Source organism: Drosophila tropicalis, unplaced genomic scaffold, assembly GCF_018151085.1.
Source record: "Drosophila tropicalis isolate 14030-0801.00 unplaced genomic scaffold, ASM1815108v1 contig_158, whole genome shotgun sequence".
Taxonomy (NCBI): Eukaryota; Metazoa; Arthropoda; class Insecta; order Diptera; family Drosophilidae; genus Drosophila; species Drosophila tropicalis.
This window is the reverse complement of record NW_027172602.1, coordinates 7290019-7314144: the sequence shown is the minus strand read 5'-3', so window position 1 is coordinate 7314144 and position 24126 is coordinate 7290019. Positions and strand designations below refer to the sequence as shown.

Sequence of the window (24126 nt, the reverse complement as noted above, 5' to 3'; positions counted from 1 at the left end):
TGCGAACGTTGTTATCGATTAGCAAATGTAGTAGTCGAATGCGACTACATGACAACTCTGCCGTACGTTTGCCGAAAAATTCAATTTGGCGAACTTATTTAAGAATTTAAAATATGTTGAAAACAGCTTTTTGACTATCACAATAATAAAAAAAAAGCGCAGAGACAACTGGCAACACATGAAATTTTGGTTACTTAAGTTTTTCCAGTTTTATTTTTATGTTCTCATGCACATAAACAATAATATTATTGTACATACATAAAAATATGCAGTTTTTCTTCGGTTTACTTTCTCTGGCGCCTGTTTACAAACGGCGACCACGACGACCGCCCTTCCTGCGCGTGGAATCGGATGGGATTGGTGTCACGTCCTCGATGCGACCAATCTTCATCGATGAACGAGCCAGGGCACGCAGAGCCGACTGGGCACCGGGTCCAGGGGTCTTTGTCTTGTTGCCTCCTGTGGCGCGCAGCTTGATGTGGAGGGCTGTAATTCCAAGGGTCTTGCATTTCTCAGCAACATCCTAGAATTTAAAGCAATTGATTAAAATATTGATACACCTTTCAAAACAAACAACGGTGCAGAATGATTCTCACCTGGGCAGCCAACATAGCGGCGTAGGGGGAAGCTTCATCACGATCAGCCTTCACCTTCATGCCTCCGGTGACACGGGCAATGGTTTCACGACCAGACAAATCGGTGACATGGACGAAAGTGTCGTTGAAACTGGCATAGATGTGGGCAACTCCAAAGACGACCTCACCGTCACGAACCTGTGGTCCCAGCTGGACCTGCACTTCTTCCTTGGGAGCTTTAGCCTTTCTAGGAGCCATTCTAATGCGGTTAGAAGATCAGCAACTGTTTGAAAGTGAAGAACGAGAATGTCAGAACACAAATGCTTGTATCAACAAAAACAATGAAACACAAATGAAAATCGGCACAGAGCATAGTAGATACATCCAATGAGAAGGTTAGCATCTCATTGCCAAAGGCTTTTGTTCACTTCTGCACAGTACATATTCATCGCATTAAATGTATTTCACAAAATACCCATTTATAAAAAAAAAAATTATTGGAGCTGTCGAAAACTAACCACTTGTGTGAACCGGAAATTATAAAAGAAGGCAGAACTGGCTGTCAAACGAGCAGGGTTGCTTGGTATGTAGCAAATAGCGATATTAGCGTTATCGATAATTGTGACATCGATGTTGCCCGATGTGGCAATCACAAGACACTGGAGTAAAATTATTTAATAGCAACAAAAGACGCCCAAGTGTTTTATTACAGGGTATCCAAGACGATGTCGTGGGTCTCTGAGTACGAGTATACGTGGCTGGAGCGGACCATTATGCGCGCCCTGAGAGCTTGCGCCCATATTCCGCATCATGTAGCATTTGTTATGGACGGCAATCGACGATTTGCCCGGTCACAGCATATTGATAAGATCGAAGGGCATTCCATGGGCTTCGCCAAATTAGCTGACTGTCTACGTTGGTGCCTAGACATCGGCATACGGGAGGTTACCACCTTTGCCTTTAGCATTGAGAACTTTAAACGCTCCAGCGAAGAGGTCGAGGGACTATTTAATTTGGCGCGAGAAAAGTTCTCTAAACTGCTGGACGAGACGGATCGTTTGAATGAATATGGCATAAGGATACGAGTGATTGGAAATATTGAGCTTTTACCTCTGGATCTACAAAAACTAATTGCACTGGCAATGCTAAGGACAGAGCACAACGATAAACTCTTTCTGAACGTGGCATTCTCTTACACATCCCGCGATGAGATCACACAAGCAGTAAAAACTGTTCTAGAGCTAGGTGAGGAAGGTCATCTTACCGGTGAGGATATCAGTGAGCGCTTACTGGAGGAGTGCATGTACACTAGACATTCTCCACCACCTGATTTAGTTTTTCGCACCTCTGGTGAATCTAGATTGAGTGACTTTATGATGTGGCAGGTAAAAACATTACATCTAAATTAATGTTGCATCACATCTAATCATTCATATTTCGCTTCTTAGCTTAGCAATTCGGTCTTGTATTTCACTAATGTCCTGTGGCCACAGATCACAATTTGGAATTTCTTTGCCTCGATTTTGGCTTTCCAGCGCGACAGATATCAATTAAATGAGCTCAAGAGATCAGAGCGGATAAATGCCTCACATTTGGCAAAAACCACAAATTTTTATAGCGAACGAGTACAAGGATTTCTGCAAACCATGGATACAAACCGTCGAGAATTACTACTAAAATTGTCCGTTTCCACTTAAGAGCATTTATCCATAGATTCTCCCACCTAGTTCCACTTTAACTTAAAAACGAAAAAAAAAAAAATGTTTATGTTGTTGTGATAAGTATAAAAGTCAATAAATGTTAATTGCAAATACATTGAAATATATATACAGCAATTTATCAAATTTAAGTTTGTAACATTCCGTATATTTAACTTAGCCAACTAAGTGACGAATTATTTAATAAAATTTCAAGTTGCCCTTAAACATGCCGAACTTGGATTTAATATCTCTGGTTCAGTAAATGGAAGAGTCTCCTACGCCGTACATTGTTTAGCCGTAAGGCCACGTATGCAATATTAAATTATACATTGGGTTCACTCAATAATATTTAGGTTCAAAGACCGAGTTATATTCATTGAAATGGATTTGGTTGCTCCTTTCCGTTTCGATCCGTAATACTTAATTGGCTTTAAATTATAAATAAAGGGCGTTATATTAAAAAAAAAAATAGAAAAACCTAGATGAATAAATGGATTCTATTTATGAAATTGAAAATTGTAATAGAAAAGCAAACAAATTAATATTCCATTTCTTCATTATTTATTGATTAACTAATAAGTATTTTTATAAAATAAAATATACAAATAAAATGAAACAAATTCTTTTCCCATATCAATAAAATGCGAATCAAGTTAAAATTATTATTAAATGAAACAGCTAAATTTAATATTCGTTTAAATTCAAACTCTTTTAGTTAAATTTATTCAACAGAAAGATTTCTTTTAAATTTTCCGAATTAATAATATTTTGAAAGTTCCTTAAAATAAATTCAAGGCTTTCAAGTCATAACAGGAGATTCATGGAGTAAGATTTTTTTTTTTTTTTTTTTGTATTTTCCAAAAAATATGTTTATTAAAAATAAATCAATTTTCCTCTCTTTCTTTCTCTTTTTTAGTTCATTTACAAAGCAACAAGAATAACAACAAAGGAAACGAAAATAATTTGTTTGTATAATTGTATAAGGAAGGAACCTGGTGTTTTATCCCTAATAACAGGCTAAAAAAATAGAGCTTATATGTATATATATATAGATATATACTACGTGTGTTTATGTATGTTTATATATGTATGTATGTATGTATATATAAATCTTGCATAAATGTGCATAAACATATATAATTCGGTATATACATGTCGGGTTCGCGATTTTGGTCTGAGTTGGACCAAGAGTTTGTTTTTTTTTCTCTCTCGTTTTGTTTCTAGTAGCTAGATGCACCAATCGTTTTACGTATTTGCTCAAAGGACAGCCAAAAGGTTAATGACCAAGGAGCCATACGTATCCAGCAGGGAAGAAATCCCTTATAGAGGGCCACGAATCCTTCTTTGGCCACTGTTTGCCTCAAGCAATCCACTGAGCCGCGATAAAGTAGACCTCTAGAGAAATTTTTCAATTGAAATAATAATTATTTGAAATTTTGCAGTATTTCTTTTGAGGACTTACCGTCCCAATTCATCGGTAGGTTGATTCATTATACGGGTTTTTACCACATCCGCCGGCGTGCCCATTATGGCCGCCACAAAGCCAGCACAGATTGAGGCGAGGACATGAACTGTATGGCAGTCGGGCATGTTCAGGCGATGCATAATCAGATGCTTAATGGTATCATAGGTGGTCAAATCACCTAAATTGACCAATGCTGCACGTTGGACATTCGGTATGCTACCCTTCCACAGGCCTTTAATGCCGCCACGTTGGACAATCTCCTTGAATGCATGGCCAGCACCATGAACACGGGCCGGTTCGCCCATCAGTCGCCGGCGTCCCTCCATTTGGACTTGCACCTTAACAAGATCGGCCGGTGAGGCCAACCATTGAGCTACAGCGCCAGCTGTTACCCCGCACAGAGCTGACTTCCAAACGGGTAGAGCTTCCTTGCCATTTTGGGTGAACTCCTTACGCATCAAGTCGTAGCTACAGATGCGTACGCCACTATCGAGAGATATTGGATGGAGGATTTTGGGATTAGAACTTGCATCTTGGATGTGGGAAGTTGCAGCAGCAGCTAGTTTGGTGGTCTAGGTTGCCAGGCAAGGTGATATATATAAGTATATGTATGTATATTATAGAGACGCATTGACTCTCATAGATTATACAATGATTAAGTAATTAATGTTGCTTTCAATTGATTTTCTTGCCTTTTTTTTTTGGGGTATTAAAATAGTTTTTGATTTGTTTTTTTTTTTTGTTTGGTTTTGGTTTTTGTTTGCCCACCTATAGACGATGTGTCTGTAGAGCGCCGGCGTCACGCCCTGCCACAATTTGAGGGCGCCCTCCTCCCGTGCAATGCCGAATGCGGTGGCCATCATGCCGCGATATTGCATCTGGTAATGGGTAGGTAGTAGTTGGTTGATTTTATATATATACATATATATATATATATATATTGTACATATATATAAATATTCATGGCCAGAGAGATACACAACAGATTCACACACACGCACACACAAATGAGATGAGATAGCAACAATTAGAGCCAGACAAGGAGGAACAGGGATTTGGGAGTCGGAAGCCAGAAGCAGAAACAGAAATTATAATACACAGGAGGCACATATCGTAAGAAGTAATAGCAAGTTTATATATAGGATATGGTTTCTATATTGTATCTGGACCAAAAATAAGTTGGTTACTGTATTATATACTTTCTACAAGACATAGGCAGGGGTTATTCATTCAAGAAGTTGAAAAAAAAGAAGAAATTTTTTTCTGGCTACGCTCTAGACTTTCTACAACTAAATATACTGATCTCAAGGGATCTTATAGTTATCTTTTCACTACATTTTCAAAGAGAACTAGAAAATGTCTATCTGAATTGATTTGCTTGAGCTTGAGTAACGTATGAAGCATGATTGATTTGATTAATTGATTGATTTGTCGGTCGGTCGGTTGGTCAGCTAAACTCTGAATTGGATTTGTAGTTCCAACTCCCGAAGTAACATGCATCAATATTGTATTATATACACACACACACACACACACTTATATACATATAAATTATATAAATATATACATATTTAAAGTACAAAACATATTTAGTATAGTGAGAGATTTGAAAGGCTGTTATCTTATCAGTTAGTTGATTTATTCGGAGAACCTGCCCCCCAGTCTGTGTATGTGTGTGTGCCGCTCCCCCAAATAAATCGTGAGCCCAATCTATAATTATATGAGTGTAAGCAATGAAAAATAACAAAATGAAACATACGATAAGATGAAGATGAAGAGCTTGGGAGATGGCGGGAGGAGGAAACATGCCTACCCCTTTTGCAGTGCACATCAATATTTAAACAAAAGCGAGAGAGGGTAAGAGATGAAATGGAATGGAGGGTAAAAAGGTAACAAGACAACACACAAAACAGAGGCACATGAAGGCTCTACTCACATTGCTGGTGCTGGTGGCAGCATTGACCAGAGCAGCGCCCTCGCCTTGGATTTGCAGTCGTGTCTTTGTTAGATCTAAGGGATATGTAACCAATTCGGCAATTGAAGCGGCCACAACGGATACTATGTAGGTGCAGGCAAATGAATCGGCATAATCATATTTAACAGGACGCAATTGATGCCTTCCACTGCTTGCATTTTTTGGACCGCAGCTACTGCTATCACCTGCCGCATTGGTAGTAACTGTAGAATTGGGACTTGTCTTGGTAACTTCCGCTCCGTCTTCATCTGCAGGTTTAACCATCTTAGTTTAGTTTTTTTTGTTTTTTTTTTTGGCGGGGGGGCTCAAACCTAGACCTTGACCTGGTAGGGGTCTGTAAATGCAAATAAAAACTAACCATTAAGATAATCAAAACAAAAAAAAAAACACGCATAGAATCAAAGATCAATCTTCAAAGTCCCCACCAAAAACACCAAATTCCAATATTGACCAAGTGTAATCTGTTGAGATCGAATCGCTGGAGGGATCCAACGATTTTTTGTTTTCAAGGCGACTGTGCTGCCGCAACGGCTCTGCTTTTGATATTGTGGTTCAATTTAAATTCAATTTTGTTGTGGAATTTACATAATAATAACAACGACGAATGATGCCGATGTCTGGCAACGCTGACGCTAGGGATGGAGAAAACACCGTAAAGCCGGAACTAGAAGAAATTATCTCTCTTAATGCGTTTTGCTGCAGCGGCGAAATAATTTTCTGTTACGCGGCGAATTTAATTTAAAAATACAAAATTATGTTTCAAGGGGTTTTCTATTTTACTTATTTCTTAACATTGATCTTATTCTGATTGAAATTACAATATAAATATTTCGTAAAATTTTCATACCTTGTACTTTAAGGGGATTTTAGGCCCCATAAATCTTCGTGTGGAAGCATAAGTAAATAGTTTTTATACAATTCTTTAAAACCTTCTACAGACCCGGCATTACGTAGGCTATATTATCCAGCGTTGTCGCCAGATTAGTGTACAACTGAGCTTTATTCTCGAGTCCTGGTATCTGAGTTGTCATACAGAGCAGTGGCCCCATAGAGCATAGCAGGCTATCCAGAAGGACGGATAAACTGCCCGATAGGGCCACATGGCCATTGTGTTCTTTGAGTCGTTCTCCAATAACTGTCAAACTCTCGCCAAGCAATTTAAGGTGAGCCGCCGCATCAATTGCCTCAATGCTCGTCGGTGGAGGTGTCTGATTTAGTTGGTGACTACTGCTGCTGCTACTTGCTGCCTTCGTGTCAGCACCACCGTCTGAAGTATTAAGCGTTGTGGGTGAGTTCATTGCCACTGTACGACGTGGTGCTAGGGTCGCCGCACGGCCACTCCGTCTCTGTCGTGTATTGATGGGTGTAGTAGGACCGCTGCTACTCACTGTAGCATCATCTGGGGTAGTTGCTGCTGCAGGCTGTATGGCGACGGCGGAGGAGGTGGAGCTGATTACGGATGGTTGTGGTCTTCGGTCAGCCGCTAATTTTTTGGTGCGACTTGTTGTGGCACGATTGACAAAGTTATTGCTATCATTTGTCATGGGAGTAATTACAGGGGGAGCAGACGTAGTAGTTGTACCATTGCTTGCCATGGCATTTGGTCCATTCCGTTCCCGCGTTCGTGCTTTGGTGGCCTGAATTTTGGCTTTTCGACGCCATGCACTTTTGTCTTTGTTGGACACATTAGCCCACAGCTCACTTAGACGGCGAGCAGCTTGAGCAAAGTCTACAAGTATGGTTCCACATAGAAGTATCAATAATTTGGCTATTGGGGCTAAAACTTACCCATATCCTGAAAATCTCGCTTACGCACTTCCCGAGCCCATAAACTGTAAGCCGTATAGCGAGATTTACCCTTGTCCTTTCTTTGCATCTTGCTAACGACTATTTTGCCATCTTTGATCACTTTCCGCTTGTTCGACTTCTCGCGCATGTAAAGGCTTTGCCGTACTCGCGCATTGTTGTTGGTGGCTTCCGCCTCTACCCCCTCGACTAGATCCTGCACCAGCGTATCCAACTCTTCGTCCGAGTTCATCAGCAGGGCAGGCGTCTGTGCCGATCCAGAGTGTTTGTGTGTGGTGTGTATATTTTCCGTTTCGGAGGTAATACTCAATTCTTGCTCATCATATGCCATCGAGAGATCTGCATCCAATTCCAGTGTTAAATGTTGCTGTTGCTCGCGTTCCTTTAATGCATTTGGCGGTCTACCTCGGCCCAAATATCGTGCCGGCTGCCTGGTATGGGCATGAATTCTTTTTGTTTTCCTTTCAATTTCCTCCGGAGACTCGAAATCCAAGAGTTTGGATGATTTTTTGCGTACACGTCCACTTCTTGAGACGCCAGCTACCTGGAAATCTAAACCCACAGAGTTTCGTTTGCCACTTTGACTTGATGACGTTGACATACCTTTAGTCACTGGATCTGGAGTATCCATGGGATGCAATTTATTTTGTTATTGTTTCCGTTTTTCAATTCGCTGGGTATAAACAAATCCGTGACGTGAATTTTACCTTTGAACTAGTTCACTAGTTCTAGGTGAACCAGCTAAAACGATTAGCGGTTAATCGACATTTCGGAGCAAAACCTATCGAAAATCGACATTCCGGAGCAAAATGTATCGGTTAGTCGACATTTTGGAGCAAAACCTATCGAAAAACGAATTTGAATTTGTGCACTTTTAAAATTTTTTTTTTTTTTAAATTTTTTTTTTTTTATTCTGTTTGTGTGGCTTTCTTCTGGAAACTGCGAGAAGATGGGGAATTGCAATTGCAACCGCGACAGGTAGCCACATGTGCTCCTGTCCAGGACACAACAGCATCAGTGATTCCTGTGCCCGCAATTCCTAAAAACGGCATCACTCCTGATGGCCAAGTAGTTCCCCATTGGCCATCCATGAGCCACCACCACCAGCCCAATCGGATGGGGCTCCAGCCATACCGACTTTGTCGCCACCAGCAGCACTTCGTAATCGGGGGCAGTCGAGCCACGTCGTTCGCTTCATGTCAATGGTGGGGATTTGCCAGCCGATGTGGGCACCAGTCGAGGAGATGCCTGACACACAACAGCATCATCAGTCTTTCACTGCTGAAGAGAAAGTCAATCCTAGATCCTTCTGCTGTGGCAGAAAGAACCAAAGATCTATCAGATAATCATCATCAAGTGGTGGCTCGCCGCAACCTGGACCCTCTATGTTGGGCCTCAAATAATGCAACCGTCAGGATCTGTTGGAGCGGTTCCATTTTTCTTTCACAAATCAGGCGGACCACCAGCAGCCAATGGCCAGGTGAACAGGTGAGCGAGCCGCCACCTAAACTTTATGAAAGCCTCAACAATGGCAATGCCAACGGCCTGACAGCTGACAATGGCAATGCAGTAATATGACTGAAAAGTTATAAGTCTTTATTTCTTATTTTTTGACAGTAGAAAATTCAATATACAAATGGTGATTCTTAAAATATCATTGACAATTATATTGCAAACAAAGTGAGTCTGCACCTTTAATATACATCTTTTCCATGTTTATTATAATAAGCCTACCACTCATTTTGGTGACGTACATCCAGGTGTCTTTTACTTCGAAAGGCGCTTTCGTGACTTGGCTTGGTAGATAATAGTCGTTGAATATTTTTCGCAGGACATATACTATAGTTCTATTAGACACCACATTAGGGTTTAGAAATGTATGTCTGTTAGTATATGATACTGGGTCTCCGTCATCCCACCAGAATGGAAAATCTAGAGCCCTTAGTTCGCTTTTTCGACTTCTTTCCGTCATTTCTAATTGGAGCAGTCTACTTTGATAAAGATCTTTTACAGTTTGTGGCGTTGAGCCCGAAATTGCTGCCACCTTATCCCAGTTTTTAACCCTGTGGAATCCTCGCCGGTCCTCTACAACTTGGTGTAACCTGAATATAATAAATAATTATAATGATTTTAGAAACAACGATTCAGTTATCTATGGAATTTTTGAATACTTACGTAAAAAATAAAACATCATCATCATCGTTTAATTGGCCATTCGTCAGTTTGGCCAGTCTGGTGTTGAATGCTTTAAGTTAAGAATTAAAGGATTTCCATTTAATTTCCGAATGACATTGTGAGTAAATTTTTTTTGGGGTCAGGGCCTCCTTATCCTCAATTCCATAATTGGAAATTTGTTTTGCTGGCGTCACTGGGTAACTGGGAGTTAACTCTGTCCCTATTGTCTGATCCTCCACTGTCCCTATTGTCTGATCCTCCACTGTCCCTATTGTCTGATCCTCCACTGTCCCTATTGTCTGATCCTCCACTGTCCCTATTGTCTGATCCTCCACTGCCTGATGTCCTAATTCCTGACGTACTATTTTCTTCTGCTTCAATGCCGACCCATGGTTCTCCTGAATTTTGTGCCTCCTAAGGTTGTATGGCAGATTTGTGGTGTAGCTGCAGCAGTTACACTGGTAGATGGTTTCTTCACTTTTCTTTTCGCCATGTTGTCTCTGATGGTGCCGACGTGGACTTTTGAAAAAAAAAACCACCTTTCCCATTCCATTCAAAAGACTTATCAATGTTTGGGACAAATTTAGCATATTGTTCTAATTATTACAAAAAAATTCTTTAAAACTAAAAAAAAAATTGTTTAAATATACTAAAAAAAAAAAAAAAAAATTATATGTAACACATATGTATGTCCAATGCTTAGAGTAGCCTGGCCTGAGCTGCAAACGATGTCGATGGAGCATTTTGTGGCTTCCAGTTCAAACAATCCAGATCGATGGTCAATTTGGGCTGTTTGAATTGCGGCAGTTGAAGATGATCGTTTATCATCTTTGATGTAACACAGATGACATTCTGACCCTTCCAGTACTTGATCATTTTCATAGATTGCAGTGTATAAATGATATCATCCTGGGTTATGCCACTCATCTCGCTGAGCTCCTTAATAGTCGTCTGTTCTGGTGAACAGCGAACCTTCATCAGTTCCAGCAGTGAATAGGCCCAATAGCTGCGGTAGCTAAGTCGCCCCAAGTCGGACAATGGTTTCTCTGGGCTTCCGATGACGCCTTCCTTGCGGGATAACTCATAGCTAAATGCGATTAGTAGTTTACCAAAACCCTTGCGCTGATGCGGTGGCAACACAAGAATACATGCCACATTGTTATTCTCCTGCATCTTTTCTTTGGAGAAATAGCCGACAATATGACTACCCTCTTTGTCAATTTCGCAGAGCACATAGAAGAGAAAGGGATTCATGTCAAAGTACAGAACCTTGTGGTCCAGAAACAGTTTTGCCATCAGGCACAACAGTTGACAGTACAGCGGCTCCTCTTTCCCATTTACCTCAAAGATTGAGATGTTACCCTTGCGATAGATCTCGTTACCAGGTGGATGACGACGCTTGCACTGATACTGATGATAACTGTAGCTCTTCCGTAATCGCATATACTTCAAACAGTATTCGCATACATACAAAGTCCTTGCCTTGCCGTACTCTCCGGGAAATGGGCTAAAGTACCAGGTATCTATCTCGTAATTTCCGAATTGCAATTTGTCAATGTATTTAATCATAGTTATGGACTCGTGCTCCTTCTCCAGGGCCGCCTGTGAGGCAGTTAGCTCGGCATGGCTCTTTTGGACATGATTAATCTCATCATAACGTCGCTTCTGATAACGTGTCATCTTACGATCGCTGTAATCGTAACGATTGTTCTCACAGGCCGACAGATAGTAATCCTTTTGGCCACGACGCTTATGACGATCTATAGCAGCATTACTGCCCATTGGATCAGCTTTGGATGATGGCACTCCTCCTGATGCGGCGGCCGCGGCGGCAGCTGCCTGCTGTTGTTGTAGATGGTGACTGGTGCTTGGTTGATCACTGGTAGGTGATATCACTGTAATGCCACCCAGATCGTCGGCATTATCTGAGATCCGATGTCGTCCCACCCAGCCGTCCAGGCGACGATTGAGACCCACATAGTGTACATAATACTCGTTCGGGACCGTTGATGAATGCTCGGTGCTGCGCGCCTGAAGGACATGTCCCGCATGGACAGTGCCATCATCGCGTCGTATGTAGTATATCTTGTCTGGATTTTCGTTGATATCAATCATTTTGAGTAGCCCAGCACCCATCCCAGAGTGTGGAGATGGTCTCGTAGGCTTCTCTTGTTCAATCAGTATGACATCATCCTCATCATCGTCATCATCATCATCGTCATCGTCATCATCATCATCATCATCATCATCATCGTCATCGTCGTCATCATCATCGCTGGAGCTATCAGCGGCGTCGCTACTATCATCCGATATAGTTTCAATGTCTTCATTTAGAAGATTTCTTACTGTTGTTGGTGGTGGCTTTGGTGGCTTTGGTGCTGGTGTTGAGAATATTGATTGAACCGCATGCGGATGAACATACGGATGAGGATGGGAATGTGTCTGAGGTAGAGGCGGTGGCATGTGTCTTTGACGCGGATCTCGTGGTGCCAGTCGAGGTTGAAGCATTTGCTGTTGTTGTTGCTGCTGCAGCTGCAGCTGTTGCTGTTGCTGTTGATGTGGATATTGATGTTGATGCTGATGTTGATGCTGATGTTGATGCTGATGTTGATGCTGATGTTGCTGCTGCAGTTGCCCACTATCATCTTGTAGGTGGTGATGCATCAATGGTTGAGCATAGCGAGCTCGCATAAATGATGGAACAATTACGCCAACTTCCGCCTGTTCCTCATCAGTGGGAGATGCTGGAGTCTCTGGCACTTCTTCTGTTATTTGCGATAGATCTGGCATATTCTCCAAAGGCGTCAGCTGTTCATCGTGCTTCTCTGCCGGCTCCTGGATAATAGTTCCTTCCACTGGTGACGGACTACTAATATCTTCACAGTGGCCCATATCCTCTACACAGACTACTGTAACAGGCGATGCTGGTGAAGGATATTCGGGGCAATCATCCTCATTTTCTGAGGAACTCGCTTCGGAATCAGATGAAGTTGAGCTGCTGCCACTGTTGCTGCTTTCATCATCCGAGATAGGACTGCAGTCTCGCTTCTCTCGCTTCGCTGCAGGTTCTTCATCGCCATCACCATCTACACCTGGTTCGCCATCAGGTTCAAAGTGTGGGTCGCCATCAGGTTCTACAACCACCTCCCCTTCAGGTTCTACATATACCTCGCCTTCCGGTTCTACATCTGCATCGACATCACCCTCCACATCTGCTTCGCCTTCACCCTCTACATCGGCTTCATTATCTGCTTCAACATCTGCTTCGGCATTAGTCTCAACGTCTGCATCAGCCTCACCGCCTACTTCAGCGTGAATATCTGCATGAGCCACAACGTCTGCGTCTGCGTCTGCATCGCCTTCACCTTCCGCAACGCCATCACCTTCCTCATCACCATCGTAATCGCCATCGCCTTCTTCATCTGCCTCATCTATGCTTTCTTCCTCTAGACTTTCCACTTCCATTGACTGATCGGCATCGGTGGTGGTGGTACCAGCACCATCCGAGTGATCAGTTGAACCACTTATATCCAAGCTGGTATTCAATTCATCCGCCACATCCTCAACCGGCGTGTGTGGAGATCGTGCTCTGTGCTCCAATTCATATTTGTTGCTGTCGGACGGCTGTTCCACATATTGATGCTGATCCTGTTCCGGATCCGGATTCCCTTCAAAGCGCGTCTGATCCAAGTCCGTTTCGGACATTACTTGCTTATACTTTTTTTTTTGGTTTTATGCTAAAAATGTGAAAGATGCTAACGCTTCTCGATGCTTCTTACATTCAGCCAAGTCACAGAGTTGCCACTCTATAGCTTGATATCGGACATCGATATTCTAGGAATTTGCCAAATGACGTAGTGGCAACCTTAGAACGAACCACCAGCTGACAAATTATTAATAAAGTGTTTTTTTTTCAAAAGTTTTTTATTAAAATGCATAAATGCCTGACACTGGCAGTTTTTGTTCGAAAACAAATTTCCTCGCCGCTCATCAAAGTAAGTTTATGTCCGGTTTCGGCAAACGAAAATGTTAATTTTTTTTAAATCATATTGTATCATAACAGCACTATGTAACAGCCGCACCGAGGAAAAGGCCGAAAGTAGTACAGGGTGCTTTGGCCGAGCGTCCGGATCCACATGAGGTGAAATGTGATTATATAGGACCACCAGATAAATTTTCAAATTTACGACCGTATGTTCGTCACATTGATAAAAATGAAACGGAATTGGCCAAAAGGTTACGGCTGAAACAAATTGAAGTAGAAGCTTGGAACGTGGATTTCTGGACGAGGCACAACAAACGGTTCTACGACGTAAGTGCGAATGAGAAAAACGATATACATATGTATGTACATACATATATTTTAATCTATTGCCATCTCCCTCGTTTTTACAGGAAAAAGCAGATTTTATACGTTTACACAAAATCAATGTTAACGAAACGGATGATAGTTACGCCGATCGCATGAGCGTATTTTATAAATCATTTCTTGACAAAAATCGTAGACTTCATTTAATGTACAATATATCATGGTATTTAAAAAATTTCGATATGCTCGTCTTGGCCTTTATGGTCAGTTGTCAAAAGCTGTTCGCCATCGTCAAGAGATATAGTGGGAAAAAAGTATAACCATAGAAGAAGTATAAATAACCATGTACATATAGTAAATTAAAAAAAAAAAACCCTAAACCTTGTATAAAATTGTTATTGTTTTATCTTTCGTATATCTACATTGTACTACATACACATACATATACAGACATTTATAAATTGTTAAATTTTTAATTAAACCATTTGTTTTGAATGTTTCATCCTAATCCTCTCTCATTGTTAAAATTATTTATGTTTGATAGCATATTGAAGAGGAAGAACGGGAAGCACAACAAAATGAAAAACACAAGTGCAAATAAATAAAACAATATTAATTTATACAGAGAAAAACGTTTTGTTTTACTTAAAATTAGCGAGAAAAATACAGTTGATTGAATAGTGGTACATAATATGTATAATGTAATAATAAAACTATTAGATAATTTGCTTAAAAAACTAAAAAAAAAGAACTAATATTGAAAAAAACCTAGTTAAAAAATAAAATAAATTGAATGATTCACAAAAAAAAATAATGATAAATGTTAAGATGTAAACCTGCTGATTGCTTTGCTTATATTTTTTCATGTTTTACTTCATTTTTGGGTCACACACGCACACACACACACACACATACACACACACACACACACACCACACACACACACACTTGCTGCATAAAAGAAAATAAAGGATCATTTAATTATAAACTAAAATTAAACAAAGGCACACACGCATACTCATGCACTCACACACACACAGACTGGCACTAAAGAGTGTGCCCACGAACGAACTAATCAAAATAAAGTGTTTTTTTCTTTTTTAAATTGTTATTTTTTTGTTTGTTTTGTTTTGTGTGGTGGACAGCAAATCGTCGTTAAGTATACAAGGAGCAGGGAGAGTCTATTATTTTATATTAATAAAAATTATATATATAATTATAATTTTTGCTTAGATAACTAACAGTATGCATATATATATATTATATATACATATATATAAATGAAGCTTGATCTTGATCGTAAATTTAAGCTATCAAAAAAAAAAAAAAACACTTGGCCTTCAGGCAATACAGTGATGGAGAGGGACATGGAGAGGGGGGTGGGATCAAATTAGCTAAAATGGTTTCAAGGTTTTGGCCATTCGTGGGCACATTCTACATTAATTACAATATTATATATGTACATATATACATATACATATATATATATATAATCTTATATACATACTGCTGCTCTTGCAGTACAAATTGAAATATATAAAATTGCCGTGTTTTCTTCATTCTTTTTTGTTTTTTGATCAAGCTGTAACAATTTTTGTTCACTGGGGTGGGGAAGAATGATAGAAGATAATCTTGGCAGGCGCACATGCTGGCTGGCAGGCTGGCTTGCTGGCTTTGATGCATTCTAATTCATCCATTTACGGCAATTGGGCGCTCCACAGGCACATGGTATCTTATGTGCATCATCTTCAATATCAAATTTATAATCATACGAAAGCTGTAAAACAAATAAACAATAAATTATATAGACATATAGTTCAATTCGAATTGAAAACTTACCTCTTCTCCCCGATAGATTTTCCGTTTGGCAAATATTATAATACGCACATCACGATCAACTTCCACAATTTCGGTGACACAATTTGGATTGCACGAATGATTAATGTAACGAGCCAAACCGCCACTTAAAGTGGCATCAACAACGCGATCTTCATCAAGGCGGAACATGTAAATGCCACGATTCTATAGAGAGGACAAAAAACACAAATTCATGAAGATAATCTTAAGAAATTCGAATGTAACTAAGAAGTTTGAAATTTACCTTTGCCTCGTATTGCTTTTCACGGATTTCAGATACTTCTGTGCGTATAACCTCGCCTATATACTCAATGATCATGGTATGCTTCTCAATATCCCTGGCCGCATACAAGCCCAGACCTTGAATCTTAGACCTAGAGACAACAAGAGATGAATGATTAATGATTTTTCTTCTTGCCCCGCTAATATGTGTGTTTACCTTGCCAAATATACATTATTACGCCATTCTTGTTTCATCTTCTTATACTGCGAACTCTTGGAGTGAACAAATTGCTTACTATATGGACATGCCACCTCCCCGGCAATGGCTGCCGAATTGGCCATACGTTGTGTACTGCTACAGCTACCTGCAGTGCGTTGCGTATGTGGTTTACGCCAAACCAAAAGCTGACGTTGTTTGGGCTCAGTCCGTGCCGCACCCGATGGATTGATGGCCAACGGGAATTCCAATAGCGGGTTACGTCCATATTTAAAGCGATAATCGGTTAGCGTCTCAATGCCAGGCAAACTCTCCAGTATGCGAACAATAGCTGGTTCCGTAAGACCAAACAGATCCTCTCCACTTATATGCTGCGGGAATAATTGCAGCCATTTGTGTACCTTTCGCAATCGCTGGATAGGCTGCAGAATCTGTTGCCATACGGCTGTCGGTGTGCTATCACGGAATTCACGATCCGGTTCAGCCTTGTCGCCAGTATCCTGCACCAAGATACGAAATTCGGGACGGCATCCGGCCTCCGCAATGCTGCAGATGTAGCGGCATCGACGATTCGGTCGACGTAAACACCAATAATAGCGACTCTGCGTAACGAAAGGAGATTGTTAGACTGATTTTCTCTGGAACTGGAATTCACTTGAGATTACTTACCACCTTATAGCCAATGGGATATATATGATGGGGCGTATGAAAAGCTTCCAATTGATGCGGCAACAATTGTCCCACATTTAAGAAGGTCATGTTGCCCACACGCAATAGATTACTTAGCTCCGAATAGTGCATTACAGTGGCCACTTGACGATTTTCATCACGATCCACAAAGACCCGTCGATGGACAATGAATGAGCTGAGCTCATTATCGGCCGCGCCGCCACCTGTGGCCATCGCAGAGCCAGATCCGCTTGAACCAGATCCCGAATTGGAGCCTGCACCGCCTGATGAACCACCAATGGATGATGCGGCAGCTGCATGGGCACTACAATGCACCGATTTATTCTTATAGAACATGCAGTCCTCCTTAATGGCGCAGGGTAAATGATATATGGCATTGCAGCGTGATTTAAAGCATTTAATGGTTGCCCCCAATAGATGGCAGGCGCTGCAGGATTGATTAAGACCCGCCTGTAGAGCTATTTGGAAATTCATCAAGGCACCGGAAACAGTCTCATAGACACCGTTCGACCACAAGGCACAGTTCAAATGGACCTGAAATTAATCAACCAGTCAATCAATGAGATATCCAAAGAAAAGGGGATCCAAAGTAAATACTTACCCACTTGTCCACATCAAAGTTAAGCAGACGCGATGGACCATCGGCCAGGCCATCGCCGCGTTGATTACAAAAGACACATTGACGTGTATCCTCCAGTTGCTGCTGTTGGCCAGAGTCACCAGTCTCCCAGACTGTGTTATTGGGTGGCACAGCACCCTTACTCTCGTCCGCTGTATCCGCTGTGGCTGTGGGTCCAAAGCAATCGGCACTGAAACACTTGACAATGCATTTCCGCGTAGCCGTTGGCATTTCATTGATCTTTGACTGTAGCTCATCAGGCGAGGCGGAGGACGATAATTTCATTTTTGCCAATGCTGATGGTTTTGTGGATGTCGTTGCATCTGTTTGTTGGCCACCACTTGTGCTTGATGTGGACCATTTGTGCTTGGTCAGGCAGGTGCGACTACAGAAGTAGTCATAAGCTGGCTGTGGGACATAGCCCGGTAATAGAGCCCGCAGTTGAGCCAAACGTGGCGAGATTTTATCCTCCGCTGATTGTTCATCTTTGGGCACACGAAGACCAAATGCCGCAATGGCGGAATCGCAGCCGCGGCAAATTTTACGTTTGCCCATGAGAATTTTTCTTAAATGACTTTGACTGATTCGGTCGGTTTCGTTGCCACCGCCATCCTCCCCTGCTGCTGTGGCCTCTGCCGTCGCCTCCGTTGTCGTCTTCTCCAACGTTGACTTGTCATCAATAATGCGACAGCTTAAACCCGGAGATGGTGTCAAATGCAGAAGATTGGCCAGATCCCTCAAAACGCCAACTATATTATCTGAGGCTGATGAGTGCAGGGAGAGTATCACATTTTGGTTCTTCTGTTGATAGTTATTATTGTTGTTGTTATGACTACCACCAGCAGGTCCACCCATCTCCAGATGTTGAGATTTGCGCAATTCCTCGGCACAGGAACGCAAAACGGGTGAAATGGGCAATCGTAGGGTGGTAAAATCCTCCGATAAAGCCACCGGAGACATGCGTCCACCGGTAATGCCATGACAACGACTTGTATTATTCAAGAGTATCAATCCCGGATATCGTGTGAGCCGTGGCAAGGTGGCAACCAGTGGTTGTGGTTGCTCCACCAGCTCAATTGTCTCCGTTTGGCTATCTCGCACAGCACCAATATGCCGGACGAGGCGTTCACGGGGATTGCGCTCTAAATGCGTGGAGAACTCTTGATCGTAGAAATCGTTTTGTATGGTCGACAGGGATTTATTACCACCCAAGGGTCCAGGTGGTGGCAGAGACGGCGGATGACCGCCAAAACGTTCGCTATCGTATAGAGATGGTAAACTGGGATGACGCACCTGACCGAATTTACAATTGGCTCCCAATTGCTCGGTATCATCGCCGCCGCGCATGAACAATGGCCAACCACCACGTGAATAGGATGTGTTTCCTGATGTTGAACTCTTTGTCTTGCCACCGCTGGTTCCACTACCACTATTACTCGCTACAGCTGGATCCAGATCTGCGCATCCAATAAGGAAATTACGATTTAACAGTGGCTCAAGCACTTGAAGCGGTTGCATTTGTTTAATATGCGTCATTAGCTTCTCGGTGAAGGCATCGTGATCCTCCTCGACCTTTGAGTATTTACGCACACGTTTCTTTAACATTGGCGACGATCCACTATTGCCGATGCTGGCTGCAGCGGCGGCGGCATTGGATACCATGGCAGGATGATGCCCAACAGCATTTGGATGGGTACCTTGCATATAGGCGGTGGTAGTGTTGGCTAATCCTCCACCGGAAGCCATTTGCACAACAGCACCAGATGGTAGGGTTGTGGTACCCACAATATTACCACCAGGCATTAGACCACCAATGGGAAAATCTTTCAGATTTGTTCCACCCGAAGCTGCTCCAAGTCCGGTAGGTGTGCTAGCATTTAGATTACCACGACGAGATTTTTGAACATTCTCGCGCTTTCGTCTTTTACGCTGATCTCCCGGTTTGGCTGGTGGCTCCTGAGGATGATGGATGATTGCCTGTTGCTGCTGCTGTTGCTGGAGTTGATGGAGCTGCGCCGTCGTTTGCTGCTGATGGAGTTGATGGAGCTGCGCCGTCGTTTGCTGCTGATGGAGTGGCATATCCGGGGTGATTGATTGTTGTTGATTAGATAAAGTCTTTTTTGCATAACCAGTAATCAGTTGTACCTTCTCCTGGGATGATGGTGTCACTGGCGATACTGGGTGATGTTGATGTTGCTGCTGCGGCGGCGGCAATAGTTGTTGTTGTTGTTGCTGCTGCTGCTGCTTCTCCTCCAGTGGCAATTGCATCGATAGCTTTCTTTTTTGGACCTCTACTCCTAAAATTTTGATAATATGATTAGGTTGTTGTTGTTGTTCCAGGTGAACATTAGTCTGATGATTTAATTGCTCTGGCAATTTCCAGGACGTACTTGGATGCTGTTGTTGTTGCGGCTGCTGCGGCGCTTGTTGCTGTTGCTCCATGACGACCATCTGCTCTGTTGGTGGTACAGGATCACCTGTATGGGACTCACTATCTTGGGTTTGATCGATTGCAATGGGTTTAGTTGATACAGATATGGTTACATTGGAGACTGGAGCCGATATGGTTGTGGAATTGGTAGATGATGATGAGGACGAGGTGGCCAATTCGTATGATGGCGGAGGTGGTAGTATTTGTTCCGTCTTGATTGTAGAATCGATTAACGGAGTTGTCACAGGAACAAGATGTGGTGTCGATATAAATGATGTCTCCTTGGATACAATCTGCACAGATTGCTTTAATTGCAGCTGCTGTTGCGATGACGATGATGATGCTGACGATGATGGGGGAGGGAGAGCAAGAGTCTGATGCGTGTGGGATGGATTATGGGATTGTGGCGATGGCAGAGGCGGCGGTGGTGGTGGAGGACCTTGTGGTTGTTGCTGTTCTGTTTTAACTACTGCCGGCTGCTGCTGCTTCTGCTGCTCACTGGCCATTGTATTTACCACAATGGAAGGAGCACCACTTTGATTAATGGTTGTGGCCGTTGTCGTCGTCGTGGGGGTGCTAAGTGTCGCCGTCGATGTTACCACTCCTCCGCCACTGTTACTGCTGCTGTTGCTCACAGCTGCCGGCACTGGGGGAATAACTGGCCTGGCCAATTGAGCTTCCAGCGAGCTAACCAAACCCATGCTAGGAGCACGCACATTAATCACCTTGCGGGCCGAAAGTGAAGCAGTACTTGATGCGTTCACTCCTCCAGCACCACCTGCCGATGGCCCGCTGGCCGATACATGCGATGATGTTATACTAATCTGGCTGAGATTATGGCTACTTGAGGAATTTTGAAGCAGTTGCTTTAATAGAGCGTTATTCGAGTCATCCACACGCTGTGTCTGAACATTATTTGGCGGAGTAGGAGCAACCGGAGCACTAACAACGGGAGCTGGAGCAGGAGCAACAACTGGTAAAACTGCATCATTATGTTGATCTGCCTGCTGCTGCTCCTTAATGGTGGCATTGGTGGTGCCACCGCTACTGCTGGTGCTGCTGGTGATGCTACTGCTATTGCTGGGTGTGGAATCTTGCACGTTCACCTGATTCTGCTGCTGTTGTTGCTGATGTTTTATAATCATTTTAGTTTTATTGTCAGCAGACAACTCCTCCAACTTGGTCACCTGGCTAACATTTAGTTTGGTGGGCGTGGTAGTGGTTGTGGAGACAACGGAGGTAGCGGCAACGATGGTTGAGGAAGTGGCAATTGGTGTTGTTGTTAGTGTTTGCGGCGTCAGTTTAATCTGCATAGATGGCTTTGTTTGATCTGATAATGTTTGATCAGACGATTGCTGAAGCGTTTGCTGCTGCTGCTGCAGTGGCACCGTATGCATTTGTATGGTAGAACCAACCACAGGCGCTCCGGACTGTGTGGTCATCATCTTTGCCTTTTGTTGGGCCATTGTCGACTTGGAGAGTACCAGAGAGATGTTTTTCTGTATCGAGATTATGGGACGACTACCACCACCAACAGCCGGACTATTTATACATATGGTGGCTGGCGTTGATTTGGCCACTGCAACCTCATTTAGAATAGCCGACACCGACACAGATGTACTCGTTGTGGTGGCTCCGGAAGCGGATGCAGACGCGGCTGAGGGCAGGTCAACAGCTCCCGATGATGTGCTTGAAGTGACCACCGATGAATTGGACGTTGCTGGTGTCGCTTTAAATATGTTAAAACCCGATGCAGAATTCAACTGACTCTTGTCCAGCGGTTTAATGACCACGCTATTAATATTGGTGAACTCCTCATTCGATCCTCCACTCTCCAGAGATTTGCTTTTGTACAGAATCTTTTGTATATTCTCGCTGTAAGTCGGTTTCTGTCGTGTATTTGTCTCCACTCCATCAACAGAATCTCCACTGCTTATTGGGTTAGCTACACCTCCTGCTAATGGCGTGTCCTGCTGCTGCTGCGGCTGTTGTTGCACCATGGTGTATGTCTGATTGGGATTTGTAGTGGTTATGGTCACTATGCTGCCTGTGGGTGGAGCCAAACTGCCAGTGGATTGCTGCTGCTGTTGAATTTGAAGCTGCTGTTGTTGTTGCTGCTGCTGTTGATGCTGCTGTTGGTATTGCAATGACATCTTTTTACTGACCACCTTGGCGGTCACAATCTTAGTATTGGCTGGCTTAATTTGCAGTCCCGAGAATGAGACAATTGTGGTGGGATTTTTGGGCCCTCGCTTTAGCAATTTGGTGTAGTTGATATGTTGTGTCTGCTGTTGTTGCTGCTGTTGCGTCTGTTGTGATTGCCCGGTGGTTGTCGTTACTATCTGACCACCAATAGGCAATTGTTGTATTGGTTTACTCTCAACAATTGTGGCACCGCCGGCAGCGGATGCAGTTATCAATGGCTTAAGCAGCGGCACAGATATCGTTTTATTACCAATGGACACCTTGGCCGTCGTCTGGGTGACCTCGGCTAGCTTCTTGGCATTCATCATCAGGGGCTGGCCTTTCAGCTTGGAATGCAGATTGACACGGTTAAGCAATGTCGGTGTTTGGCTGGTGGCATTGAAGAGATTATAATTGGTCTGGCCAGGCTTTTGATTGGAGGTGGTGGTAGTCATAATGGTTCCATTGTTTGTATTAAGAATAATCGATGCACCCGATGCGGCTGTGGTAACATGCTCCAGTGGATCAAATTTATTCGGTTGTTCAGGAAGATCTGTGCCACCACCACCCCCGGGTCCTCCTCCACCGCCGCCGCCAGTAGGCTCAATTGATATAACGGAGGCTGTCGACGACGATGATGATGATGACGAGGAGACGGCGGACGCAGTGACAGCAACAGATGATGCCGCTTCTTTTTTGGTAAAGCTGATAAAATCTGTAAAAAAAAAAAATAAACAAAATTTAGTTTTGTTTAATGCGCGCATGGCCGTGTTTGTTATTTAATTACACTTACTTTGCTTCTGGTTGCCTTCGACCACCTCTTCTTGTTTAATTGCACTCATCTCGGTGGTGTTGGTGGAGGAGCCAAAATTACACACTATAATCTGCTGCTGCTGCTCCTCTCGCGGCTGCTGTTGCTGATCCCACGCATCTTCGCTGGCAGTTTCCTCCTTGGCGCCAACGGAAGTAGAGCTAGATCCAAGCGAGGTGTGTATAGCACTAACTACACTAACTCCACCAGGTCCCCGTTGATGTTGTTGTTTGGCGGGCGATGGACAGATAATGAGTTCAGTTTTCAGTTTTTTACGATTCAGATTCGAATCGTCACTCTGTTCACCACTATCCACGCTGGCACGCTTCTGCAAATTAATTGTTTGATAGCTAATGGTTGCTCCTCCAGTGCTAACACCTACTGCGCCTGTTGGTGCGCCTGTAGCTGCTGTTGCAGATGCTGCATTTACATTTACACGTTCAGGTTTTGCTTTTTCGGCGGCAGCGGCCGCAGCAGCAAGCGATGTTGTCACCTTCGATATATTCATAACAAGACGCCACGGCACACAGGCGAACACTGCAAATCGCTGGCCCAGCAAGTGTTTTGTGTTTGTCACTTATTTTTAATAGTGTTGGCTTAATATTTGTTTCTCTTATGCATTATTTCTAAGGATTTTTTATAAATTTCTATTAAAATTTATTTTCAGCTGGTGATGGGACTTGGGACGTGACCAGCGATGGTTCAAATATCGATAAAATACCAACAATCATCGATGAGAACAAATTTAACGCAAAGCTGAATTCAACATTAATTGCAGTTACCATGTTATAGGAAAAGCAAGAAATCATTCAATATTACCTAAACATATTTATTTAGCAGGTGTTTGTACTAGAAAAAGAATTAATCAACAAAGCATATCGATACATGTTTACTGATCCGCTGGGTGCGGGTCATCACTATTTTCAGTGTATATAAAAAGATGAGAAACAGTGTTGCATTTCGATAAACATATTTATAATGGGCACCTGCAACAAACTCTAAGTGTGACCACATACCAAAATCTGATTTGAATATAAATCATTTATTTGACCAACCGCAAGACCCAATGTGTTATTAATTAATTACTGTT

At 42.7% G+C, this 24126-nt stretch overlaps 7 protein-coding genes across 12 annotated transcripts; 2 read left to right on the top strand and 5 right to left on the bottom strand.

The window, feature by feature from the left end:
- Positions 1 to 184: 184 nt before the first annotated feature.
- On the bottom strand, positions 185 to 858 carry LOC137585655 (small ribosomal subunit protein uS11A). The gene is made up of 2 exons (XM_068301508.1): positions 597 to 858; positions 185 to 523 (listed from the first exon to the last, which is right to left on the bottom strand). Exons 1-2 carry the CDS (start codon positions 831 to 833, stop codon positions 305 to 307), a joined length of 456 nt encoding a protein of 151 aa, XP_068157609.1. The 5' UTR covers positions 834 to 858; the 3' UTR covers positions 185 to 304.
- A 348-nt stretch (positions 859 to 1206) lies between these two features.
- Dhdds (Dehydrodolichyl diphosphate synthase subunit) lies at positions 1207 to 2500 on the top strand. Its single transcript, XM_068302660.1, has 2 exons — positions 1207 to 1960; positions 2024 to 2500. The coding sequence occupies exons 1-2, from the start codon at positions 1301 to 1303 to the stop codon at positions 2270 to 2272; spliced, it is 909 nt and encodes a 302-aa protein (XP_068158761.1). The 5' UTR covers positions 1207 to 1300; the 3' UTR covers positions 2273 to 2500.
- A 619-nt stretch (positions 2501 to 3119) lies between these two features.
- Ucp4A (Uncoupling protein 4A) lies at positions 3120 to 6331 on the bottom strand. 4 transcript variants are annotated; one of them, XM_068302564.1, is made up of 5 exons: positions 6141 to 6331; positions 5677 to 6068; positions 4509 to 4618; positions 3738 to 4226; positions 3120 to 3670 (listed from the first exon to the last, which is right to left on the bottom strand). In XM_068302564.1, exons 2-5 carry the CDS (start codon positions 5977 to 5979, stop codon positions 3496 to 3498), a joined length of 1077 nt encoding a protein of 358 aa, XP_068158665.1. In that variant the 5' UTR covers positions 5980 to 6068; positions 6141 to 6331; the 3' UTR covers positions 3120 to 3495. The 4 variants fall into 4 exon arrangements, with proteins under 4 accessions (XP_068158665.1, XP_068158664.1, XP_068158666.1 ...); XM_068302563.1 differs by having other exon boundaries at positions 5677 to 6049; XM_068302565.1 differs by having other exon boundaries at positions 5677 to 6049; positions 6167 to 6331.
- A 136-nt stretch (positions 6332 to 6467) lies between these two features.
- Positions 6468 to 8254, bottom strand: LOC137586599 (HMG box-containing protein 4). Its single transcript, XM_068302696.1, has 3 exons — positions 8125 to 8254; positions 7504 to 8073; positions 6468 to 7444 (listed from the first exon to the last, which is right to left on the bottom strand). Exons 1-3 carry the CDS (start codon positions 8150 to 8152, stop codon positions 6648 to 6650), a joined length of 1395 nt encoding a protein of 464 aa, XP_068158797.1. The 5' UTR covers positions 8153 to 8254; the 3' UTR covers positions 6468 to 6647.
- A 2013-nt stretch (positions 8255 to 10267) lies between these two features.
- On the bottom strand, positions 10268 to 13491 carry mof (males absent on the first). The gene has a single exon (XM_068303630.1). The coding sequence runs from the start codon at positions 13399 to 13401 to the stop codon at positions 10396 to 10398; it is 3006 nt and encodes a 1001-aa protein (XP_068159731.1). The 5' UTR covers positions 13402 to 13491; the 3' UTR covers positions 10268 to 10395.
- Positions 13492 to 13531: 40 nt separating this feature from the next.
- Positions 13532 to 14513, top strand: Coa8 (Cytochrome c oxidase assembly factor 8). The gene is made up of 3 exons (XM_068303631.1): positions 13532 to 13691; positions 13760 to 14008; positions 14092 to 14513. The coding sequence occupies exons 1-3, from the start codon at positions 13629 to 13631 to the stop codon at positions 14323 to 14325; spliced, it is 546 nt and encodes a 181-aa protein (XP_068159732.1). The 5' UTR covers positions 13532 to 13628; the 3' UTR covers positions 14326 to 14513.
- Positions 14514 to 14603: 90 nt separating this feature from the next.
- On the bottom strand, positions 14604 to 23720 carry trr (trithorax-related). Of its 3 annotated transcripts, none has more exons than XM_068303627.1 (8): positions 23019 to 23720; positions 19756 to 22940; positions 17593 to 19674; positions 16971 to 17525; positions 16302 to 16903; positions 16107 to 16236; positions 15845 to 16027; positions 14604 to 15782 (listed from the first exon to the last, which is right to left on the bottom strand). In XM_068303627.1, the coding sequence occupies exons 1-8, from the start codon at positions 23542 to 23544 to the stop codon at positions 15690 to 15692; spliced, it is 7356 nt and encodes a 2451-aa protein (XP_068159728.1). In that variant the 5' UTR covers positions 23545 to 23720; the 3' UTR covers positions 14604 to 15689. The 3 variants fall into 3 exon arrangements, with proteins under 3 accessions (XP_068159728.1, XP_068159730.1, XP_068159727.1); XM_068303629.1 differs by having other exon boundaries at positions 17593 to 19907; positions 20001 to 22940; XM_068303626.1 differs by having other exon boundaries at positions 17593 to 22940.
- Positions 23721 to 24126: the final 406 nt, after the last annotated feature.